At 40.0% G+C, this 21140-nt stretch overlaps 1 protein-coding gene and 1 pseudogene across 14 annotated transcripts in view; one reads left to right on the top strand and one right to left on the bottom strand.

The window, feature by feature from the left end:
* The window catches only part of LOC101423162 (zinc finger protein 182), an 81420-nt gene extending 65491 nt beyond the window's left edge, over nt 1–15929 (top strand). For 7 of the 14 annotated variants that reach the window (XM_071213297.1, XM_058292379.2, XM_071213296.1 and 4 more), the window contains 3 exons: nt 152–278; nt 590–682; nt 13006–15929. In XM_071213297.1, the coding sequence (XP_071069398.1) occupies nt 152–278; nt 590–682; nt 13006–14636 (1851 nt within the window). In that variant the 3' untranslated portion in view covers nt 14637–15929. The remainder of the gene's footprint in view (nt 1–151; nt 279–589; nt 683–13005) is intronic. The other 7 variants (XM_071213304.1, XM_071213305.1, XM_071213302.1 and 4 more) reach the window with 2 other exon arrangements.
* A 3369-nt stretch (nt 15930–19298) lies between these two features.
* LOC101427148 (serine/threonine-protein phosphatase 2A catalytic subunit beta isoform pseudogene) lies at nt 19299–20671 on the bottom strand (annotated as a pseudogene).
* Between the last annotated feature and the right edge of the window lie 469 nt (nt 20672–21140).

Here is a 21140-nt window from a genome sequence, read left to right as displayed (position 1 = left end):
TCTTCCACAGAGTAGGTCTAACTTGATATAAAGTAGACATCCTGTATTAAGTTATTATAATGAATAGTGAACCCATTCAGCAGTTCCCCTACATTCCATCCACATCACCTAGTGGTCAGCATTTTAGAATAAAAGGAATGTGCAATTACAGGGACCAGTGGCATTTGAGGACGTGGCAGTGGATTTCACCCAGGAGGAGTGGCAGTACCTAGATCCTCCACAGAGGACCCTGTACAGAGATGTGATGCTGGAGACCTACAGCAACCTGGTCTCTGTTGGTAAGAATGACTTCCTCGGGCAATTCTGCTGTTTGTGATCATTGTGTCCAATACGGGGCTCTTCTTTCTCCATTTATGAAACTTGCAAGGTGTCTGAACTGCTTGAAGAGTTTGACATTGAATTCTAGGGGTCAAAGGTCCTTTCCCCCTTTTGCTCCCCTTGCAGGATGTGTGTGAACTTAAAACCCAGGTTAAATGATTTGACATTAACAGTGTTCAAGGGAAAGATCTCTTGTATTGCCCCAAACTACAACTCCCTCCTCAGAGGCTCTGAAGACCAAGGAGGTATCTCTATCATCTCTCACTAACAGGGCATCAGGTTACCAAACCAGACCTTATCCTCAAATTGGAGGTAGAAGAACCGTCCCCAGCAGAAGTAAAAATCCCAATTTGGAGCTTTCCAGGTAAGTGAGATTGACCCAGGCTATGAGGTACCAGCTTGTCAGTCAGGGCTAAGAACCTCTGAAAGGGCTTCTAGGAATATCTTTGGAACATTTGTAGCCCTTTGATGCTATTTGAGAACAGGGACATAAATGCCTCAGACATAAGACTGACATCCGCTCTCGCCATCCCCCACACACCAGACCACTCCCTTTAAGTTGGTGGTCACCCACATAATCCTTTTATCCCACAGATAAGTGTCTTTTAAATGCCACCCCTCTTGCCCTTACCACTTCCACCGATCTCATTCCTCACTGATATTTCAGAATTCATAGGCCTGGACGCCAGTGTTCTAATTCTAGATCAGATTGCCTGATTTCATTCTTCTTGTCCAGCTTAGATGTTCCTGCAGGTTTGCTCTCCTAAAACATCTTATTTCTTTTCAAAAATAGTTTCTTGAGATATAATTCACATACCATAAAATTCACTCTTGAAGTATACAATTCAGTGGGTTTTAGTATATTCACCGAATTGTACAACCATTGCTACTACCTAATTTTATTTTATTTTTTATATCTTTTTTTTTTATTGACTTTGTAATAATATTACATTAAAAATATATATGTGAGGTCCCATTCAACCCCACCCCCCCACCCCCCCTTTCCCCCCCCAACAACACTCGTTCCCATCATCATGACACATCCATTGGATTTGGTAAGTACATCTTTGGGCACCTCTGCACCTCATAGACAATGGTCCACATCATGGCCCATACTCTCCTCCATTCCATCCAGTGGGCCCTGTGAGGATCCACGATGTCCGGTGATCACCCCCGAGGCGCCATCCAGGGCAGCTCCACGTCCCAAATACGCCCCCACCTCTCATCTCTTCCTGCCCTTCCCCATACCCATCGTCCACCATGTCCACTTTTCCCAATCCAATGCCACCTCTTCTATGTGGACATTGGATTGGTTGTGTCCATTGTACCTCTATGTCGAGAGGAGGCTCAGATTCCACATGGATGCTGGCTGCCATCCTCCCATTTTCAGTTGTAATCACTCTAGGCTCCATGGTGTGGTGATTGTCCTTCTTCAACTCCATCTTAGCTGAGTGTGGTAAGTCCAATAAATCAGATTGTAGGTGCTGGAGTCTGTTGAGGCTCAGGACCTGGCTATCACATTATCAGTCCAGAGATTCAAATCCCCTAACTATATCTTAAACCCCAACGTTAACTGCACCTCCAGCAGATTAGTATGAAAGTCTTATGAAGGGAGATCCCATCTGAGTCCAGATTCATCACACATAAACACCATTTCCAGAGAGGGGCCATCTGCCCTGGTAGTAAACCCCATCGGCCATGACCATAACTCCCATGGGTCTCTTTAGCCTTCATAGGAACCAATATCTGGGGGTCGTATCTGCTTTATCTGTCTCTCTGACTCTGCTCAGTTGTGCATGAGGGCAATCCTTCTGCCAGCCTCCAGACTCTTTTTTAGAAACTCGTAGCCATATAAACTCATTTCTCCTTTCCATTTCCCCCTTACTTTAGGTCAAACAGCATTTTAAAGTCATGTTGTTTTATGCTACTACCTAATTTTAGAACATTTTCATTGCAACAAAAAGAAACTCCAATGCCTTAGCAGTTGCTTCCCATTTTCCCATCTCCCCAGCCCCTTGGAACCACTAATCCATTCTCTTTATCCATAGATTTGCCTATTTTGGATATTTCCTATAAAAAGAATCCTGCAGTTGTGGCTTTTTATGTCTAGCTTCTTTCATTTGGCATGTTTTCAAGGTTTATCCATGTTGTAGCATGTATCAGTACTTCATCCTTTTTTGTGGCTGAATAATATTCCATTGTATAGATATACCACATTTTGTTTATCCAGTCATCTGTTGATGGAATTTAGGTTGTTTCTACTTTTTAGCTAATATGAATAATCCTGCTGTTAACATTTATGTACAAGATTTTTATGAACATCTCTTTTCAGTTTAATTGGATATATACCTAGAAGTAGAATTGCTTAACTTTTTTTAAAAAAAGATATTTAGATTACATGAATGTTACATAAAAAATATAGGGGATTCCCATATGCCCCACTCCCCACACTGCCCACATTTACCCACATTAACTATGTCCTTCTTTAGTGTGGTACATTCACTGCAATTGATGAACACATTTTGGAGCACTGCTACACAGCATGGATTATAGTTTACATTGTAGTTTACACTCTTTCCCACACAATTATGTAGGTTATGGCAAGATATATAATAGCCTGTATCTGTCGTTGCAATGTCATTCAGGACAATTCCCAAGTCCCAAAAATTGTGTGCTTAACTTTTGAGGACCTGCCAAACTGTTTTCCACAGCAGCTGTACCATTTTACATTCTATTAGCTATGTATGAGTGTTCCAGTTTCTCTACATTCTCATCAACACTTATTTTCTATTTTTTTCTCATAGCTATCCTAGTGGATGTGAAGTGGTATTTCATTGTAGTTTTGATTTACATTTCCCTAATGACTAATAATGTTTTAGTTTCCTGGCTCCAAAAGCAAGTACCATGCAATGGGTTGGCTTAAACAATGAAAATTTTTGTCTCATTGTTTTTGTTTTTGTTTTTAAAGATTTTTCTTTATTTCTCTCCCCTCCCTCCATTGTCTCCTCTCCGTGTCCATTCACTGTGTGTTCTTCTGTGTCTGCTTGTATTCTCATTAGGCGACTCTGGGAACTGATCCTGGGACTTTCCAGAGTGGGAGAGAGGTGATCATTCTCTTGAACCACGTCAGCTCCCTGGTCTGCTGTGTCTCTTATTATCTCTCCTCTGTGTCTCTTTTTGTTGCATTATCTTGCTGTGCCAGCTCTCCACGTGGGCTAGCACTCCTGCATGGGGCAGCACTCTTGCACAGGGCAGTACTCTGCGTAGGCCAGTTTGCCTTCACCAGGAGGCCCTGGGCATTGAACTCTGGACCTCCTATATGGTAGATGGGAGCCCAATTGCTTGAGCCACATCCTCTCTCATGGTTTTGAGGCTAGGAGAAGTCTAAAAGGAGGTGATGCTTTCTTTCAGTAGCATTCTGGGGCTGGCTGCCAGCAATCCTTGATCCTTGACTTTTCTGTCAACATGGCAATGCACATGGTTGTTTCTCTTGACTCCTCTCTTCTCTTCTGGGTTTCCTGGACTTTCAGCTGCTGGCTGTTGCCTCTGGCTTTCTCTCTTCTCTTCCTTCACTATAAGACCTTCAATAATTTGTTTTCTCAGGTTTATATTCATATTAAATATTTTTACATTACATCAGGAAGCACCTGATAGACAATGAGATTTGAATTATTGTTCTTTATTGCTGATGTTATTGTTCACCTGATTAAGGTGATGTGTGCCAGGTTTTACTACTATGAAAGATTCTTTTTTCCCTTTAATTAATAAGTAGCCTATGGAGAGATACTTTGAGACTGTGTAGATATCCTTTTCCTAAAGAAACTTTACCCATTGTTTTTTTGTTTTGTTTTTTTAATTATCTTTTTTTAAAGATACATAGATCACACAAAATGTTACATTAAAAAATATAAGAGGTTCCCCTATACCCCACTCTCCACATCCCCCACTCCTACATCAACAACTTCTTTCATTAGTGTGGTACATTCATTGCATTTGATGAGTACATTTTGGAGTATTGCTACACAGCATGGATTATAGTTTATGTTGTAGTTTACACTCTCTCCCTGTCCATTCAGTGGGTTATGGCAGGCTATATAATGTCCTGTATCCGTCCCTGCAATATCATTGAGGACAACTCTAAGTCCCAAAAATACCCTGATATCACACTTCTTTTTCCTTCTCCCAGCCTTCAGCAACTCCTGTGACCACTGTCTCCACATCAATGATATAATTTCTTCCATTGCTAGAGTCACAATAATTCCACTGCTGAGTATATACCCAGAAGAACTGAAAACAAGGACACGAACCGATATATGCACTCCAATGTTCATAGTGGCATTATTCACTATTGCCAAAAGTTGGAATCAACCAAATGCCCATCAACAGATGAATGGATAAACACACACACACACACACACACACACACAATGGAATACTACTTAGCTTTAAGAAGGAATACAGTACTAACACATGCTATAACATGGATGAATCTTGAGAACCTTATGTTGAGTAAAGCAACTCATTGGTTTTTTGCTTTGTTTTTTTTTCTCATTTTTTTCATTTATTGAAGTATATCACTCATATATAAACATACGTAAACAATAAGTGTATAGTAATAATTGTGAACTTACAAAACAAACATACATGACATCATACAAGGCTCTCATACCTCAACCTACCATCAGTACCTTGCATTGTCGTGAATCATTTTTAAGTAACGATTAAAGAGCATCCTTAAAATATTACTACTAACCAAAGTATCTTACATTTAGTGTATTTTCCCCCCAACCCACCCTACTATTATTATTACTATATCATTTATACATGAACATACATAAACAATAAGTGTATATTAAAAGTTGTGAACTTACAAAGCAAACATGCAGAACATCATATAGGGGTCCCATACATCAACCCATTACCAACACCTTGCATTGTTATTAGACATTTGTTACAAATTATGAAAGAATATTGTCAAAATCTGACTAACTATAGTCCTTATCTTACATTAGGTGTATTTTTCCCCCAACATACTCTATTATTATTTTTTAAAAATATTTTTATGACAGAAGTTGTAAACTTACAAAATAATTATGCACATGTGCAGAATTCCCATACAACAGCCCTCTATCAATACACCACACTGTGGTGGCACATTTGTTACAGATTATGAGATAATATCATCAGATTATTACCAGGTCCATAGTGTACATTTGGCACACTTTTTCCATATTCCCCCATTATCAACACAGTACATCTTTGGCATACATGAATGAACATTACATTATTGCTGTTAACCACAGTCCATAGGTCATTCCAGTTGTATTTTTCCCATGCTTTGCCACATTCCCACCACCCTGCAGTAGTGACGTGTATCTGCTGTAGCTGATAAAGGACACTTTTGAATCTGTACCATCAACCACAATTCTCATCCACCTCTGGATTCACTGTGTTATTCAGGCCCTAGATTATTCTCTAGCTTTTTGTCAGTTGGCATTTACATCCCTAGACTACCCTTTTCAGCCATAATCCCATTTATAAGCCAGCTGTTACTCACTATAATGTGTTACCATCAACTCTATACATTTCCACACTTTTACAGTAAAGTTAATGAAAACTTCTACATATATTAAACATCAGTAGTCCATCTAGTCCTCCTCTTATCTCCTTTAAGAATCCACCAGCTACCACCAGGTTTTAAAGATATTTTCGTACATTTTCTTCTAGAAACTTTATGGTTCTTGCTTTTATATTTAGGTTTTTGTTTCATTTTGAGTTAATTTTTGTATAAGGTGTGAGATAGGGGTACTTTTTCCTTCTTTTGGCTATGGATATCCAGTTCTCTCAGCACCATTTGTTGATTGGACTGTTCTGCCTGAGCTAGGTGAGTTTGACAGGCTTGTCAAAAATCTCTAGACCCTAGATGTGAGAGTCTGTTTCTAAACCATCATTTCAGTTCCATTGGTCTGTGTGTCTGTCTTTATGCCAGTGTCATGCTGTTTTTAACACTGCAGTTAGGTAATATGGCTTAAAGTCCAGAAGTGAGAGTCCTCCAACTTCACTTTTCCTTTTAAAGATGTTTCTGGCTATTCATGACCCCTTACCCTTCCAAATAAATGTGATAATTGTGCTTTCCATTTATTTTAAAAATGGAATTTTTATCAGGATTGCACTGAATCTGTATATCAATTTGAGTAGAATTGATATCTTAATGATATTTAGTCTTCCAGTCCATGAGCATGGAATGTTCTTCCAATTATTTAGGTCTTTAAACATTTCTTTTACCAATGGGTTGTAGTTTTCTGAATTCAAGTTCTTTACATCATTGGTTAAGTTTATTCCTAAATATTTGGGTTTTATCTGTCATATTTTATTTTCACTGCTCTTTTGAGACTTTTAGTTACTTTTACTGATATAATCTTCATTTCTAATCTCTCTTCCAAACCTCTCTCTCCTGTTTGTGTTTGTTTGTTTTCAGGCTCTAGCATACCCTTTAGTATTTCCTGAAAGTTTGGTCTCTTAGTTAGAAATTCTCTCAGCTTCTGTTTATCTGTGAATATTCTAATCTCACCCTCATTTTTGAAAGACAGTCTTGCTGGATATAATTTTCTTGGCAGAAGTTTTTCTCTTGTAGTATCTTAAATATATCATACCACTGTCTTCTTGCCTCCATGGTTCCTGATGAGAAATTGGCACTTAATATTACTGGGTATCCCTTATATATTATGCATTGCTTTTCTCTTGTTGATCTCAGAATTCACTCTTTGTCTTTGGCATTTGACATTCTGATTAGTATGTGTCTCAGAGTTGGTCTATTCAGATTTATTTGGATGGGAGTGGGTTTCTTGGACATGGATATCCATGTCTTTCAATAGGGTTGGGAAATTTTCTGTCATTTCTTCAAATATTCCTTCTGCCCCTTTTTCCTTCTCTTCTCTTTCGGGGACACACATGACATGTATGTTTGCACGCCTCTTACTGTCATTTAGTTCCCTGAGACCTTGTTCAATTTTTTCCTATTCTTTTCTCCATCTGTTCTTTAGTATGTTTGCTTTCAGAGGCCATTTCTTCAAGCCCACCAATCCTTTCTTCTGCCTCCTCAAATCTGTTATTATATGATTCCAGTGTATTTCAAATTTCATGTATTGTACCTTTCATTCCCATAAGATCTGCTGTTTTTCTGTGTGTGCTTTCAAAATTTTCTTTTTGCTCATCTAATAAAAAATGTTTTCTTAAAAAGATTTATGTATGTATGTATGTATGTATGTATGTATTTCTCTCCCTTCCCCACCCCCCATTGTCTGCTTTCTGTGTCCATTCGCTGTTTCTTCTGTGTCCGCTTGCATTCTTGTCAGTGGCACCGGGAATCTGTGTCTCTTTTTTGTTGTATCATCTTGCTGTGTCAGCTCTCTGTGTGAGTGGTGCCACTCCTGGGCAGGCTGCACTTTTTTGTGCGGGGTGGCTCTCCTTACGGGGTGCACTACTTACATGTGGGGCTCCCCTACACGGGGGACACCCCTGCGTGGCATGGCACTCCTTGCACGCATCAGCACTGTGCGTGGGCCAGCTCACCACATGGGTCAGGAGGCCCTGAGTTTGAACCCTGGACCTCCCATGTGGTAGGCAGGCACTCTATCAATTGAGCCAATTCTGCTTCCCCTAATGTCTTTAATATCCTTAATCTCTTTAGCCATCTCACTGAATTTGTTAAGGAGATTTGTTCAGACATCTATGATTAGTTGTCTCAACTCCTTTATGTCATCTAGAGGCTTATCTTATTCCTTTAACTGGGCCATACTTTCCTGTTTCTTTGTGTGGATTATAATTTCTGATTGGTGTCTTGGCACCTGGCTTACTAGATATATTTATTCTGGGTACAGTTTCTCTCTTTAGTTTAGGGCTTTCTTGCCTTTTCTCCCTTGCTCATTGTGTAGTAGGAGCCTAAGATGTAGTTGGTGCTGTAAGATGTGGAACTTCAAGGCTGCCCTCATTTCCTCAGAGACCAAATGAAGCTTCTTCCAATTTTCTCTTTGCCAGGGGTAGGGACAGAACCACAGCTGTGTGTAATAATCCAAGTCGTGCAGGCCTAGACTGTAGTTGCCCAGAGAGACTGATGAAGCTTCAAACCCCTATCTCCCCTCCTAGGGCAGGGCCGAGCTGCAGGTTTGGGCAGCAGTCTATGGCCTGTGGGTCTAAAATGATCGCAGTTGCCCCAGGAGACTTCTGACTGTTCAGTTTGCCTGCTAAATACACCTGCAGTTACTTGGAGAGGCTGGTGCAGGGCCCACCAGCTTCCTCCCTCCTGGAGGCTGAAGCCTAGGCTAGGGCTGCAGGCCAGTCTGGGTCAAAGAATCCAGTCCTCACCAGCACTGTGATTTGCAGTCAGCCCTGCTTCCCCTCGTGTGGGGGGTGGAGTCAAAATGGTGGCTACTGGTCTCTTTCTGATTTGGACAGTTTCATACTTCGTCTGTTCTTAGCGTTATACTTTAGCCAGCTGAATTTACTAATCAGTAACAGAAACCGGTGGCCAACCGTCCCTGCCTTCCCTGTTTCTGGGAAATGGAGCTTCTAATTCCAGCCACAGAAAAGCTCCTGAGGCAGCTTGTGCTGCAGAGGCCATGATGATCACTGGCCTCCAAAGTGTGGCCTGTATTTTCCAGGAGAGGCTGGTTCAGGTCCCTCCATCTTCCTCCCTGTTGGAGGTAGGGCTGGGGCTTAGGCTAGAGCTGCAATCTGATCTGGATGGAAAGAAGCCAGTCCCTACCAGCACTGTGATTTTCAGTCTGCCCTGCTTTCCCTCGTGCCAGGGTGGAGTTAAAATGGCAGCTACCGGCCTCTTTCTCACTTGGACAGGTTCAAACTTTAGCTGTTCTTAGGATTATACTTTGCCCGCCGAATTTACTCATCAGTAGCTGAAGTTGGTGCCCAACCATCTCTTCCTCCCCCATTTTTGGGAAGTGGTGCTTCCAATCTCAGCCGCAGAATAGCTCCCAAAGTGGCTTATGCCTCCAGTAGAGGATGGGCTCTGGCCTCCATGGCATGGAGTGCTCTACTTGCAGTTCTTCCCTGCAGATGGGCAGTCTCTTTCTTCCATTCTTTGAAGGATGTTGCAGGATGCTCTTCTAGTGTCCTAGAGCCCCCAATCACGTCCTGTAGATAGCTCTGGGTGATTACTAAGTGCACTGTAACACAAACTGACTCTAGGAGCTATCTTGCTGCCATCTTGCTGGTTGTTACCCACTGGTTTTTTATATTCACTGGTGATTCTTTCCTGAATCAATTATTGGTAAGATTGTTGGAAAAATGATGAATTTTCTATCATTCTTTTTAAATGTATAAGTTGGCACTCTACTGTAAAGAAGTACTTTCCCTTATCATTAATTATTAAATTTTTTTATCAGTGTGGACTTACGGATTTTTATTTTATTCATTGTCATTATTCATTTTGATGTTCAAATTATCCTCGGTTTGGCTAGTAGGTGTCCCTTCAGGCTGGCCCTTTGTCCTTTGTCCATGTTCTCATCATTCTTTGAGTACTTTTTTGCTTTCTAGCACAAAAATATGTTCCAGGCTCACTTTATATTTTCCCCATGTCATACCTGGAATCAGCACCTTTTCCAAGGAGTTTTGGTTCCTTCTAGTGGGGAATGGAATTTAGAAATCAGGATCTGATGTTGTTTGTGCTCATAGCTACTCAGGGTCCTAAGCCTCTTATAATCTATAGATTTCCCCCCCACCTCTTTTTTCCATCCTATATTTCTCTTTAAATAACTGGGTCATTTGTCCTTTAGTTTCCTGCACTCTGGATTTTGCTGTTAAACACCCCATGGTGGTATTTAATATATTCCTTTGTTACCTTTTTATTCTTGTAAATTTGTAGTTAAATCCAGAAGCTTGATCAGATTCAGGTTTTATACATATATTTTTTAGCAAGATTACTTTCTAGGTGGTGTAATGTACTTCCATCAGGAGGCATATTATGCATGGTTCTCTCATTTTTTGATGTTACTAGTCATTGGTGATTATTGCTTAGATCCATTAATTCATTAAAGGTCCCAAAATGGTGATATTCTAATTCTATCACTCTTTTTCTTGATTAGCTGTAGTAATTCTATATAAATAGAAATTGCCCCTCATTTATTATTTGGCTACCATAAAATAGAGATTGTACAGAAAAATCAGGCTATATGTGATTGAGTTTTTCCCTTTATTTACCAGTTTTCAAAATAATGAGTTTGTTTTGTAGTATCATCCAAATGTGACCAATAAGTTATCATTTTTTAGTATCATTTATGGACTTATGGATTTAAACACTTTTATGTTTTAATTCATTGCCTTATTATCCTTATTGAGGCCCAGCTTGTTCCATCTCTGGTCAGTGGAAACCCCTCCAAGTTGTCTCCTGAGTCTTTAGTAGCTTACTTGCTTTCTGGCATTCAAGATGTTACAGGCTCATTTTGTATATTTTGTGACACTGAGCTAGAATCAGCCATCTCTCCAAGGAGCCCTGGTTTATTTTAGTGGGAAATACTGTTTCAAGTCTACATGTTGGATGTTAGGGGGTTGTTTTTAGGCCCTCTCATTGGACAGAGTCAGGAAATAAGTACAAAAAATTTTTAAAATAAAAAGTACATTATTTGTTCACATTGATATCTCTAAATCAAATTCTGGATTTAAAGGTTTTTGATTTATTTATCTTACATCTGATGATAATATTCTGAGACTGTTGTATGGGTATAGTGAATTGAATTAATTGATTAATCATGTTGGTATTGAGAATCAAGATTTTCAGCATTGTTGGAAGGAAATTATAGATGAGGGGATGTTTATTATTGTTAGGGAATCCTTTTGTATTGGATTTTGTCTTAAAATTATATAAAATATTTACAGAATATTTACCTAGTTCCAACATCAAATCTAGAAAATAAGGTGTATTCAAAGAAGTCCAGCTTCCTTCCCTCTCCATCCCTTCTTCCTATGGTAACTATTTATTAAAATTTAAAGGTTTATCTTTCTATTGTTTTTTACAGTATGAGCCTATATGAATATATATTTATATTCACTTCATTCCTTGAAATATTGGAGCCCACTATGCACCTGCTTTTTTCAATTAATATTCTAGGACATATTAAATATATAGAAATATTCCTTATTTCTTTTTACAGTAGTGTTGTGGCCAATAATAATAATAGTTAACATTGTCAAGCATTTAGTATGTTCTGTGCTCTGTTATAGGTTATTTAATCCTCTCAAGAACCATTTGGGTTGACTTTGTTATAATTCCTTTTATAGGTGGGAAAATAACATACAAATAGATTATGTAACTTCCTCAAGGTCACAGAGCAAATAAAAGGCTGAGCCAGGATTTGATCCTGAGCTAGACCTCACAACCTAACAACTTGTGCTATACTGCTTCTTACCATCTAAGGAGGATCAGATTCAGCAGATCCTTGGTGGAGTTTGAATTCTACCGGGCATATTTTGTGGAAGATGTTCCTGTGATTCTGATGTTTACCCCTGATTAAAAGCTAGTGCTTTACTCTCCATAGAAAGGGAGTCATAGGAAGGGAGGCCACAGCTGCCTGATCCATTCAAAAGTTCACTATTACTCTGGCAAAATGTTAAGCTTATCAAAAATCTAAGCGATAACATGAGTAGTTACTGTATTCTTTCAATTTTTTCTGAATGCTTGAAAGTTTATATATGAAAATGAGAAGAAAAGTAAATTACAAAAAGGATAAAAATTCAGTATATGTACAAAAAGTACTTACTATATTTTATTGACTCCATGATACCATTGCTTGTATGACACATGATTAAGAAAGAAGTCACTACCATTTAAATTATGACACGTCATTGATTATATGGTGCATCTGGATTTCAGAGATGCTAAAATGTGAAATAAGGTGCATCTTGCAGTTGAAGTATATATAAATAGCAAGGCTTTGCATTTTTAACTGTCTAAATGAGTGTTACAGATATGTACTTTGGAAGTTAATAAAAATCAAAATTAAAATGATGTAAGCTTATCAGAGTAATCTTCTTTGAAAAGACTGAACTGCTTTTTGGAAGTTATCTAGTATCTGAACAGAATAAAATATAAAGGACAGGGCTAGGTGAGTGATGGAAAATGATGAAGGATTTAGAGTTAATAATATGCATAGTTTTTAGAGGGAATAGAGTAGACAGGAGCAGAGGGTAGTGTTGAAGAACTGTGAAAGCAAGATTGGATTGATACACAAGCGAATCCAGATTGGGCAAATATTTTTTATTTTAGGTTTTTCTTTGTTTTTGTAAGGCTGATTCTAGATTTTTCTCTTGTCCGTTGGGAATGTGGACTCAGGGTTTTTGCAGTATTTGTGGTATATGTCAAGTACAGTTAAGAATTAATATGATAAATGAAAGTAAAGGTGATAAGGAATTTGATACTTAGAGTTGATGGAAATCAGAAAAGATATAAAAGTAGAGGTAAGAAAGACCAAGGTGTCAGGTAAGATTGTTCTTGGTAACAAAAAGATTGCAGTTGGGAGGCTAGTAAAAGAACTGGATTTGATGGTAGAGATTCTCTCTCCAGAAACTCTGATAAAATGAGATGATTGTATTAGCTTTCATGTGGCAGGGCATTTCTAAAGAAGGTCCATTGCATAATGTCAAAGTGTAAAGATGGTTTATTGTACTTCTTTCTAGAAGTCTGCCAAGTTGATGAACAGATTGAGAAGCAGAACCAGAATAACCAAGATAAATGTTTGTTGATGCAAGTTGGATTCCCTGACAAGAAAATAACCACCATCAAGACTAGCCATGAATGTAATGAATTTGGCAGCACACTTCATCTGAGTACAAATCTTGTTGCTTCAATACAAAGACCCCATAAACATGAATCATTTGGAAATAACATGGCAGATAATTTAGACTTATTTAGTAGAAACTCTGCAGTAAAGAAACATGATAATGGATGTGCAAAATTATTCTTCCATACTGAGTATGAGAAAACAAATCCTGGAGTAAAGTCCTATGGATATAAAGAATGTGGGAAAGCCCTCAGGCGAAAGAAAGGTCTTAGTCTACATCAGAGAATTAAAAATGGTGAGAAACCCTTTGAATGTACTGCATGTAGGAAGACCTTCAGCAAGAAGTCACACCTCATTGTACATTGGAGAACTCATACAGGAGAAAAACCCTTTGGATGTACTGAATGTGGAAAAGCTTTTAGCCAAAAATCTCAGCTCATTATTCACCTGAGAACTCATACAGGGGAGAGACCTTTTGAGTGCCCTGAATGTGGGAAAGCCTTCAGAGAGAAGTCAACTGTCATCATACATTACAGGACTCATACAGGAGAGAAACCTTATGAATGTAATGAATGTGGGAAAGCCTTCACTCAGAAGTCAAACCTCATTGTCCATCAGAAAACTCATACAGGAGAAAAAACCTATGAATGCACTAAATGTGGGGAATCTTTCATACAGAAGCTTGATCTAATTATACATCATAGTACTCATACAGGAAAGAAGCCCCATGAATGTAATGAGTGTAAAAAAACGTTTAGTGATAAATCAACCCTCATTATACATCAACGAACTCATACAGGAGAGAAACCTCATAAATGTTCTGAATGTGGGAAGTCTTTCAATGAGAAATCAACCCTCATTGTGCATCAGAGAACTCATACAGGAGAGAAACCCTATGAATGTGATGTATGTGGAAAAACCTTCACCCAAAAGTCAAACCTTGGTGTACATCAGAGAACTCATTCAGGAGAGAAACCCTTTGAATGTAACGAATGTGAGAAAGCATTCTCTCAGAAATCTTATCTCATGCTACATCAGAGAGGTCATACTGGAGAGAAGCCCTATGAGTGCAATGAATGTGAAAAAGCTTTCTCCCAGAAATCATATCTCATTATACATCAAAGAACTCATACAGAAGAAAAACCCTACAAATGTAATGAGTGTGGCAAAGCCTTCAGAGAAAAGTCAAAGCTCATTATACACCAGCGAATTCATACAGGAGAGAAGCCCTATGAATGTCCAGTATGTTGGAAAGCTTTCAGCCAGAAGTCACAGCTCATAATACATCAGAGAACACACACAGGAGAAAAACCCTATGCATGCACAGAATGTGGTAAAGCCTTCAGAGAAAAATCAACATTCACTGTACACCAGAGAACTCATACTGGAGAGAAACCCTATAAGTGTACAGAATGTGGGAAAGCCTTTACCCAAAAGTCAAACCTTATTGTACATCAGAGAACCCATACAGGAAAGAAAGCCCATGGGAAAGGCCACACTCGGAAGTCAAAGCTCATCACACATTAGAGAGTAAATCAACTGTGTCTGTTAGGCACACTGAAGGAAAGTTTTGCCAATTTAACATTTTAAATGTATGGGGAAAGAAAGTCAATCTTTCCCCTTTTTGTTTCAGTTTTCACCCAAAAGCTATAGGGAGAAAATGAATCATAAGGGTAATCTCTGTATCTGACTTAGGAGATAGTTGAAACCCTAAAGAGAGGGCTGCCAGAGTCAGAGGAAATCAAGCACCAGTGCAGGAGATTTCAGAGAGAGAATGCTGAAGGCTGCAGATGTGAGTCAGCACTGGTAAGGACATGAGGTTCAGGATACACCCAGAGATGCAAAACGATATTTATATATTGCAACAATGGTAACAGAATGCATGGGCAGGTAGGAGGGAGGATGTTTCCTAGACCCATTTGGGATCTGAGGAGAAACAGGCAGGGGCCCTGACAAGAAATCACTCAGACAAGTCATATTTGTAGAAAGTAGTTTGTATAGTTGGAGACAGTGGGGGGAAGAGAAGTGACTTTTCCTCATGAAGAACTCTAAAGCTGCCCCAATTTACTGTCTCAAGAGAAGTAAAATCTGAAAGAGCTAACGCACAAATGCAAAAAAAAAAAATTCCCAATTGTAAGAGAAACTCTGATCTGCCTAGAATGTGGCTCATTTCTTTCCCCATATGAACCTCTAGAAAAAAGCAAGTACAGGAAAAACTCTTCTTATTCAAAGATGAATCATCAAAAAGTAATCAAACCCATAAATGCACATGGCTTTTGAGCCAGCAATTCTACTTCTAGGAATGTATATACTCACATTTATACAAAATGATGAACACGCAAAGGTATTTATTGATGCAGTATTTGTGAAAACAAACAATTGAAAGCTGTCCAAATGACACCACCAGGGGTCTGGTTCCTGAAACTGTGGTATGTTCATAAGCAAATTCCTAGATAGACAAAAATGAATAAAGAAATAGAACTTGGACACCCTTTATATGGCGACTTGAGATGATCTCTAAGATCCATATGCTATTGGGTGAAAAGCAAATTACAGGATCGTGAGTATAATATGCTTCTGTTTGTATATAAAAAGGAGATAAAATGGTAAGTACATAATTGATAGTATATTCATAAACTATCTCTGGAAAGATACAGAAGAAGCCGGTAACCTTGATTACCTCTGAGAAGGGGAAGGTGGGGTAGCTGAGGGATGGGATTGGGAGGGATACAATTGTATATCCTTTCATCACTTTTGAAAATTGTACTATGTGGATGTACTGCTATCTTTTCAAAAAATAAATAAAACATTTACAAAGCATATTTTATACTATTAATGTTATGATGAAGCCATATTCCAGATATAGGATTTCATAACATATTTCATATAGATATGCTCAATGTAGAGTTTAATTTTTTTTAAAAGTGAGTAAATTGAATAATCAGGCAGACAGAACAACATATCTGATCAGTTGCAAAGACACATTGGCATTACTTTCCCGAAGGTGCCAAATAAAGTGATTCTCAGGTCAGCTGGGATCACATTGTGTAAACCTCAAATAATTGAGCCTGGAACACATTTCTAGTTTAGTCTTCACAGTGACACCTGTGAAAATATCCTTCACTAAAGTCCACCAATGTTTTTCCATTTCTTAATAAAATGATTATTTTTTATATACATATGTATATATAGGCACATATATACATATACACACATATATAAGAATATACACACATGTGTGTGTATATATACATATATATGTGTATGTTTTTTACAAGAGATGCAAAGAATGAATCCACAGAGAGGTTTAGTAACTTGCCCAGGGTCACATTACTGTTAGTGACACACAACATTTTCCAAGGTGAGATACAGATTGAGAGTGATGGTCTGAATGGATACAGCCAAAGACCACGCAATCTCAGCATGTATGCTTCAGAATGAGAGGTAATGCTGTGTGAATTACACATTTATGGTCCTCATGTTCCTGTGGTTTTTCACTGGGGATATCTCTCTGGTGGAGCTGGACAACCCAAGCTATTCAAAACCTGGAGATGACCAGTGTTTAGGTTTCACAATCTAAATCAATTTCACAATCTGAGACCCTGTCTGTGTCTTCCCAGGCTTTTGTTGCCTGCATTATCCTCCATGGAAATGAGCCATGGGCTCATTTTTACATGGGGTATTAATTCAGACATGTCAATTCCATGCCTTTCCAGGGAAAAGGAGCTTGGGGAAGAAATGCAGGGCTGGCTGGCCTGCTCCTGGTGCAGTCTCCTGGGAGGACACTGGAAATGAAGCCATTTCATCTTCCTATTGAGAGGGGAAACTTCCTAGGATTTCAGGCCATCAAAGACCATGCTGCAGTGGGGTGGAGGTGGGGGTGAGGTCTTGCCATTCCAGGTGGATCATGGACTCCTGCTTCCTGGGAGACAGGTGGCAACCTGGTGGGCAGCATTTGGTGAATGGAGGTGAGTGAGGCACAGACCTAGAGGGGAAGGGATGGGAACGAACAGTAGGATGTGAATAAATGGACTGGAATTAGAGGAAGAGAGAGGAATATTGGAGGGCCAAGTGTGGGTGAATGGGATAATGAGAGCCAGAGTGTGGGTGAATAAGGTGAAGAGTAGGGATAAATGTGGGAAATATCAAGTGGAGTGAGTTACTGGAGAAAAAACAGCAGTGTATATGTAAGTATGAGTAATGTGGGGAGAGTGGGAATGAGTAGAGAAGTTAAGTGAGTGAATGCTGGAAATGCAGACAGTGTAAGATGGGGGTAAGATGAGGCATAGTGTGAATGATAGTGGTAGATGGGGGGCAGAGTGGGAATGAATGGGGCGAGTGAAGAACAGTTCAGGTGAGTGGTAAAATGTGGCACAGCGTTAGTGAAAAGAGGGAGAGTGATGGACAGTCAATGGGGGCAGACTGCTGTGATGGGAGAATGATGGGTGGTATGACGGGGAAGTGATTAGGGTCTGTGGCATCGGGAATTATATAGGGTCTGGGGCTTTCAGTGATGCAAGAGCTCATGTTGTTGGCGATGGAGAGTTGCTGTAGACAGTGAGGGGAGGAAGCACGAGGTAGTCACTGGGGTTTCTGCACAAAGAGGAGTTGCTCCGAGGTCCCTGCAGTGACCACAGGTATATGGGATGGGGACAACTTGTGCTTGTGACACAGTGCCCAGAAAATATCAGCTCTCTGTGTTCTGGTTTTTATATGCACTCAGAGAGGGAGGGTCCAGACGAGCCAAATGGGATTTGTCTGTGTACAGCGGGAATTGTGAATTTATTTGAATTAAGCACATGAAAAAATGTTTCCCACTAAACAGTGTGGTTCATAAAAAAATTATAGTACCAACTTTTCTGTAATCTAAAACTTTAAAAATAAACTAAAAAGTATGGTACCACTTGAAAAATAAAACCAAAGGAAATGAATTCATGTGTTAAAATTACAGTTTTAAAAATGGGAAATATCTCTGACTCCAACATGGCCGATGAGAGGCCAAGAACTGGCAAAACTACCAGTTTTCCCATTCATAAAATGAATAAAACATTTTGATCTGTTTTATTGCTTGGGGTGGCAGAATTGGAGTCTGTAAGGAAGATTTTTATAAAGTTTGCCTTTTATTTCCTTGTTTAAAATGGGGAGTTTATTTGCTCCAAACAAGGTGCACGAACTGTCATGACAAATATACAGAAATAAACAGGTCAACGTAAAACTAAGTTTAAATGAAGGGGAATTTCTTTAAATTTTAAGGAGACATATTCTCAAGAAGAATCTTTTCTTCAGTAAATTATATATTTCAATAAAATAAAGGGTGATAATGGACTAAGTGGAACTTAGTTTGTATGAATTTTCCTTAAAAATTAAACTCCAAATCTATTAATCCATGCCAGTTAAACATTATAACTAAAATGTTCAAATAAGTGCAAAAGAAAAAAAAGGAATTAGTTAACATTTTTGTTTGAATGGTCCAGAGAAATATGGTTACTACAAATACACCAGGCAGGGAAGTGGACTTGGCTCAGTGGTTAGGGCGTCCGTCTACCACATGGAAGGTCCACGGTTCAAACCCTGGCCTCCTTGACCCGTGTGCAGCTGGCCCATGCGCAGTGCTGATGCGTGCAAGGAGTGCCGCGCCATGCAGGAATGTCCCCCGCGTAGGGGAGCCCCACGCGCGAGGAGTGCGCCCCGTAAGGAGAGCCGCCCAGAGCAAAAGAAAGTGCAGCCTGCCCAAGAATGGTGCCGTACACACAGAGAGCTAACACAGCAAGGTGACGCAACAAAAAGAAACACAGATTCCTGGTGCCACTGACAACAACAGAAGTGGACAAAGAAGAAGATGCAGCAAATAGACACAGAACAGACAACTGGGGAGGGGGGTGTGAATAAATAAATAAATCTTTTAAAAAAAGATTGGAGAAAAAACACAAAAAACAGATAACACCAGGCAAACTGTTAAGACTGGCTGATCTAGAACATAGTGTACGAATTTCAGTTTCAAATTGTGCTAAATGTTCATCATTATTATAGCACATTTTGGTCCATTGATGTGGTTTAATTCCAAGCTAGATCCCAATTTGTTACAGGAACACACAGATTACTGTTGCTTTTTTGTTTATTTTTAAATACATGTATTTTAAAAAGCCAGGTATAGATCCACATACAAAGGCAGGTTTTCTGAGGAGCAACTTATAGGAAGTCTGGGGTTCACCGGATTGCGTGAAGCTCTCCACGATGAGGTGCTGGGTCAAACCGAAGGAAGGAATATTTTAAAGTGTCATCTAATTCCATGACAGCAGCCTGGTTCCTGCAACAGTAACAATAATTGGGCACACTGAAGACGGTAACCACATTCTAATCATGACACCAACTGTATCCCTCCATTACAAGTTGGTGAGTGTGAGAAACCAGCATGAGACCCTTAGCATGGTTAAAAGTCTCAGAAATGTCTTGTCCAAATGTGTAGCCAGCACCAGGTGGAGAAATACCCCACTCAGATTATCTGGATTTGACCATAACAAATTACAAATTGGGCCCCTCATGTGGAACTTCTCGTAAACGATCCAGAGCCTTTAAATGATCCATTGTATCTATGCATGGAAAGAGGACACCATGGAGGCAGAATATCTGTCCATCTACTAAGACTGTAAGTGGAATATAATAAAAGAGATCTGTGAAATACTTCCAAACATTGGCATTTCCATACTTAAGTAGACGTTCATCATAAAAGCCATGTACTTCGGTAACGTCAGTTTTCTTTATTTCCCCTCAATATTGCAATGCGTTCTGGATAACGCACCTTTAATGGCAAAAAGAGAGTCACGTGGGAAGCAGGACTTGGCCCAATGAATAGGGCGTCCACCTCCCCATGGGAGGTCCATGGTTCAAACCCCAGGCCTCCTTGACACATGTGGAGCTGGCTCATGTGCACAAGGAGTGCTGTGCCATGCAGGGGTGTCCCCCGTGTAGGGGAGCCCCACGCACAAGGAGTGCACCCTGTAAGGAGAGCCGCCCAGTGTGAAAGAAAGTTCAGCCTGCCCAGGAATGGTGCTGCACACATGGAGAGCTGACACAACAAGATGATGCAACAAAAAGAAACACAGATTCCCGGTGCCGCTGATAAGGATAGAAGTGGTCACAGAAGAACACACAGCAAATGGACACAGAGAGCAGACAACTGGGGGGAAAGGGGAGAGAAATAAATAAAAAATAAATATTAAAATAAAAAAGAATCACGTCTCCACTGAATAATAACTTCTGTTGACATAGTCGCCTATAAACAAATAGCTTGTACCTGGTCATCTCCCACCAATTCTAAAGAGTTCCATAAGATCATGGAATTGACCACGAACATCTCCACAGACAGTAACGGAAGAAGCAACCTCTTGCACATTTGATTCCTTTGTTAAAATGTCTCTAGCCTTTTCGCACAGAATCTGTACTTGGTTCTCGCTCAGCTGTTTGTATTCGTTCAGCTCCTCGACCCACTGGTCCAGTTCCTTGGTAACGCCTTGTGGTCTACAGCGGCTGGATCCCCATCTCCGCCATGTGTCTTCCTCCATCCCCTCGCCTCCCCGGCGCTGAGTGCTCTTCTCTTGCAGCCGATGTGGCCACCGTCAGGTCCCCACCAGAGAGGAAGAAGCCAGGGAGGGCGGCCCTGGCCCCCCCGAGACCCGCCCAAGTCGAGGGGGCGGCTCCATGCGCGCGGCCTCCAGGAAACCTCCACCTGCCCTTCCCAGCCTGGCCACGAGCTCCTACGATGGTTGTCTCTATAGTTGCCCCCTGCCCGCCATCCTCTCCAGGCTCTCTCGCTCTTTCTCTCCCCTCCCCATAAAGGATGTCTTTCTTTTAATTTGTAATACAGCCACACCCTACTAGGAGTCCAACCTGGTTTACTGGGTGAAAACCAAGAATCCAGGCCAATTAAAATGTCCATAGTAGCTTCCACAACCCTACAATAAGCTTTACTCCCTCAATTTGGTTTGCACAATCCACTCTCCCATGCCCTGCCATCCTATTAAACCCCACGCC

This window comes from Dasypus novemcinctus, chromosome X (genome assembly GCF_030445035.2).
Source record: "Dasypus novemcinctus isolate mDasNov1 chromosome X, mDasNov1.1.hap2, whole genome shotgun sequence".
NCBI classification, from domain to species: domain Eukaryota; kingdom Metazoa; phylum Chordata; class Mammalia; order Cingulata; family Dasypodidae; genus Dasypus; species Dasypus novemcinctus.
This window is presented reverse-complemented; position numbering and strand designations above follow the sequence as displayed.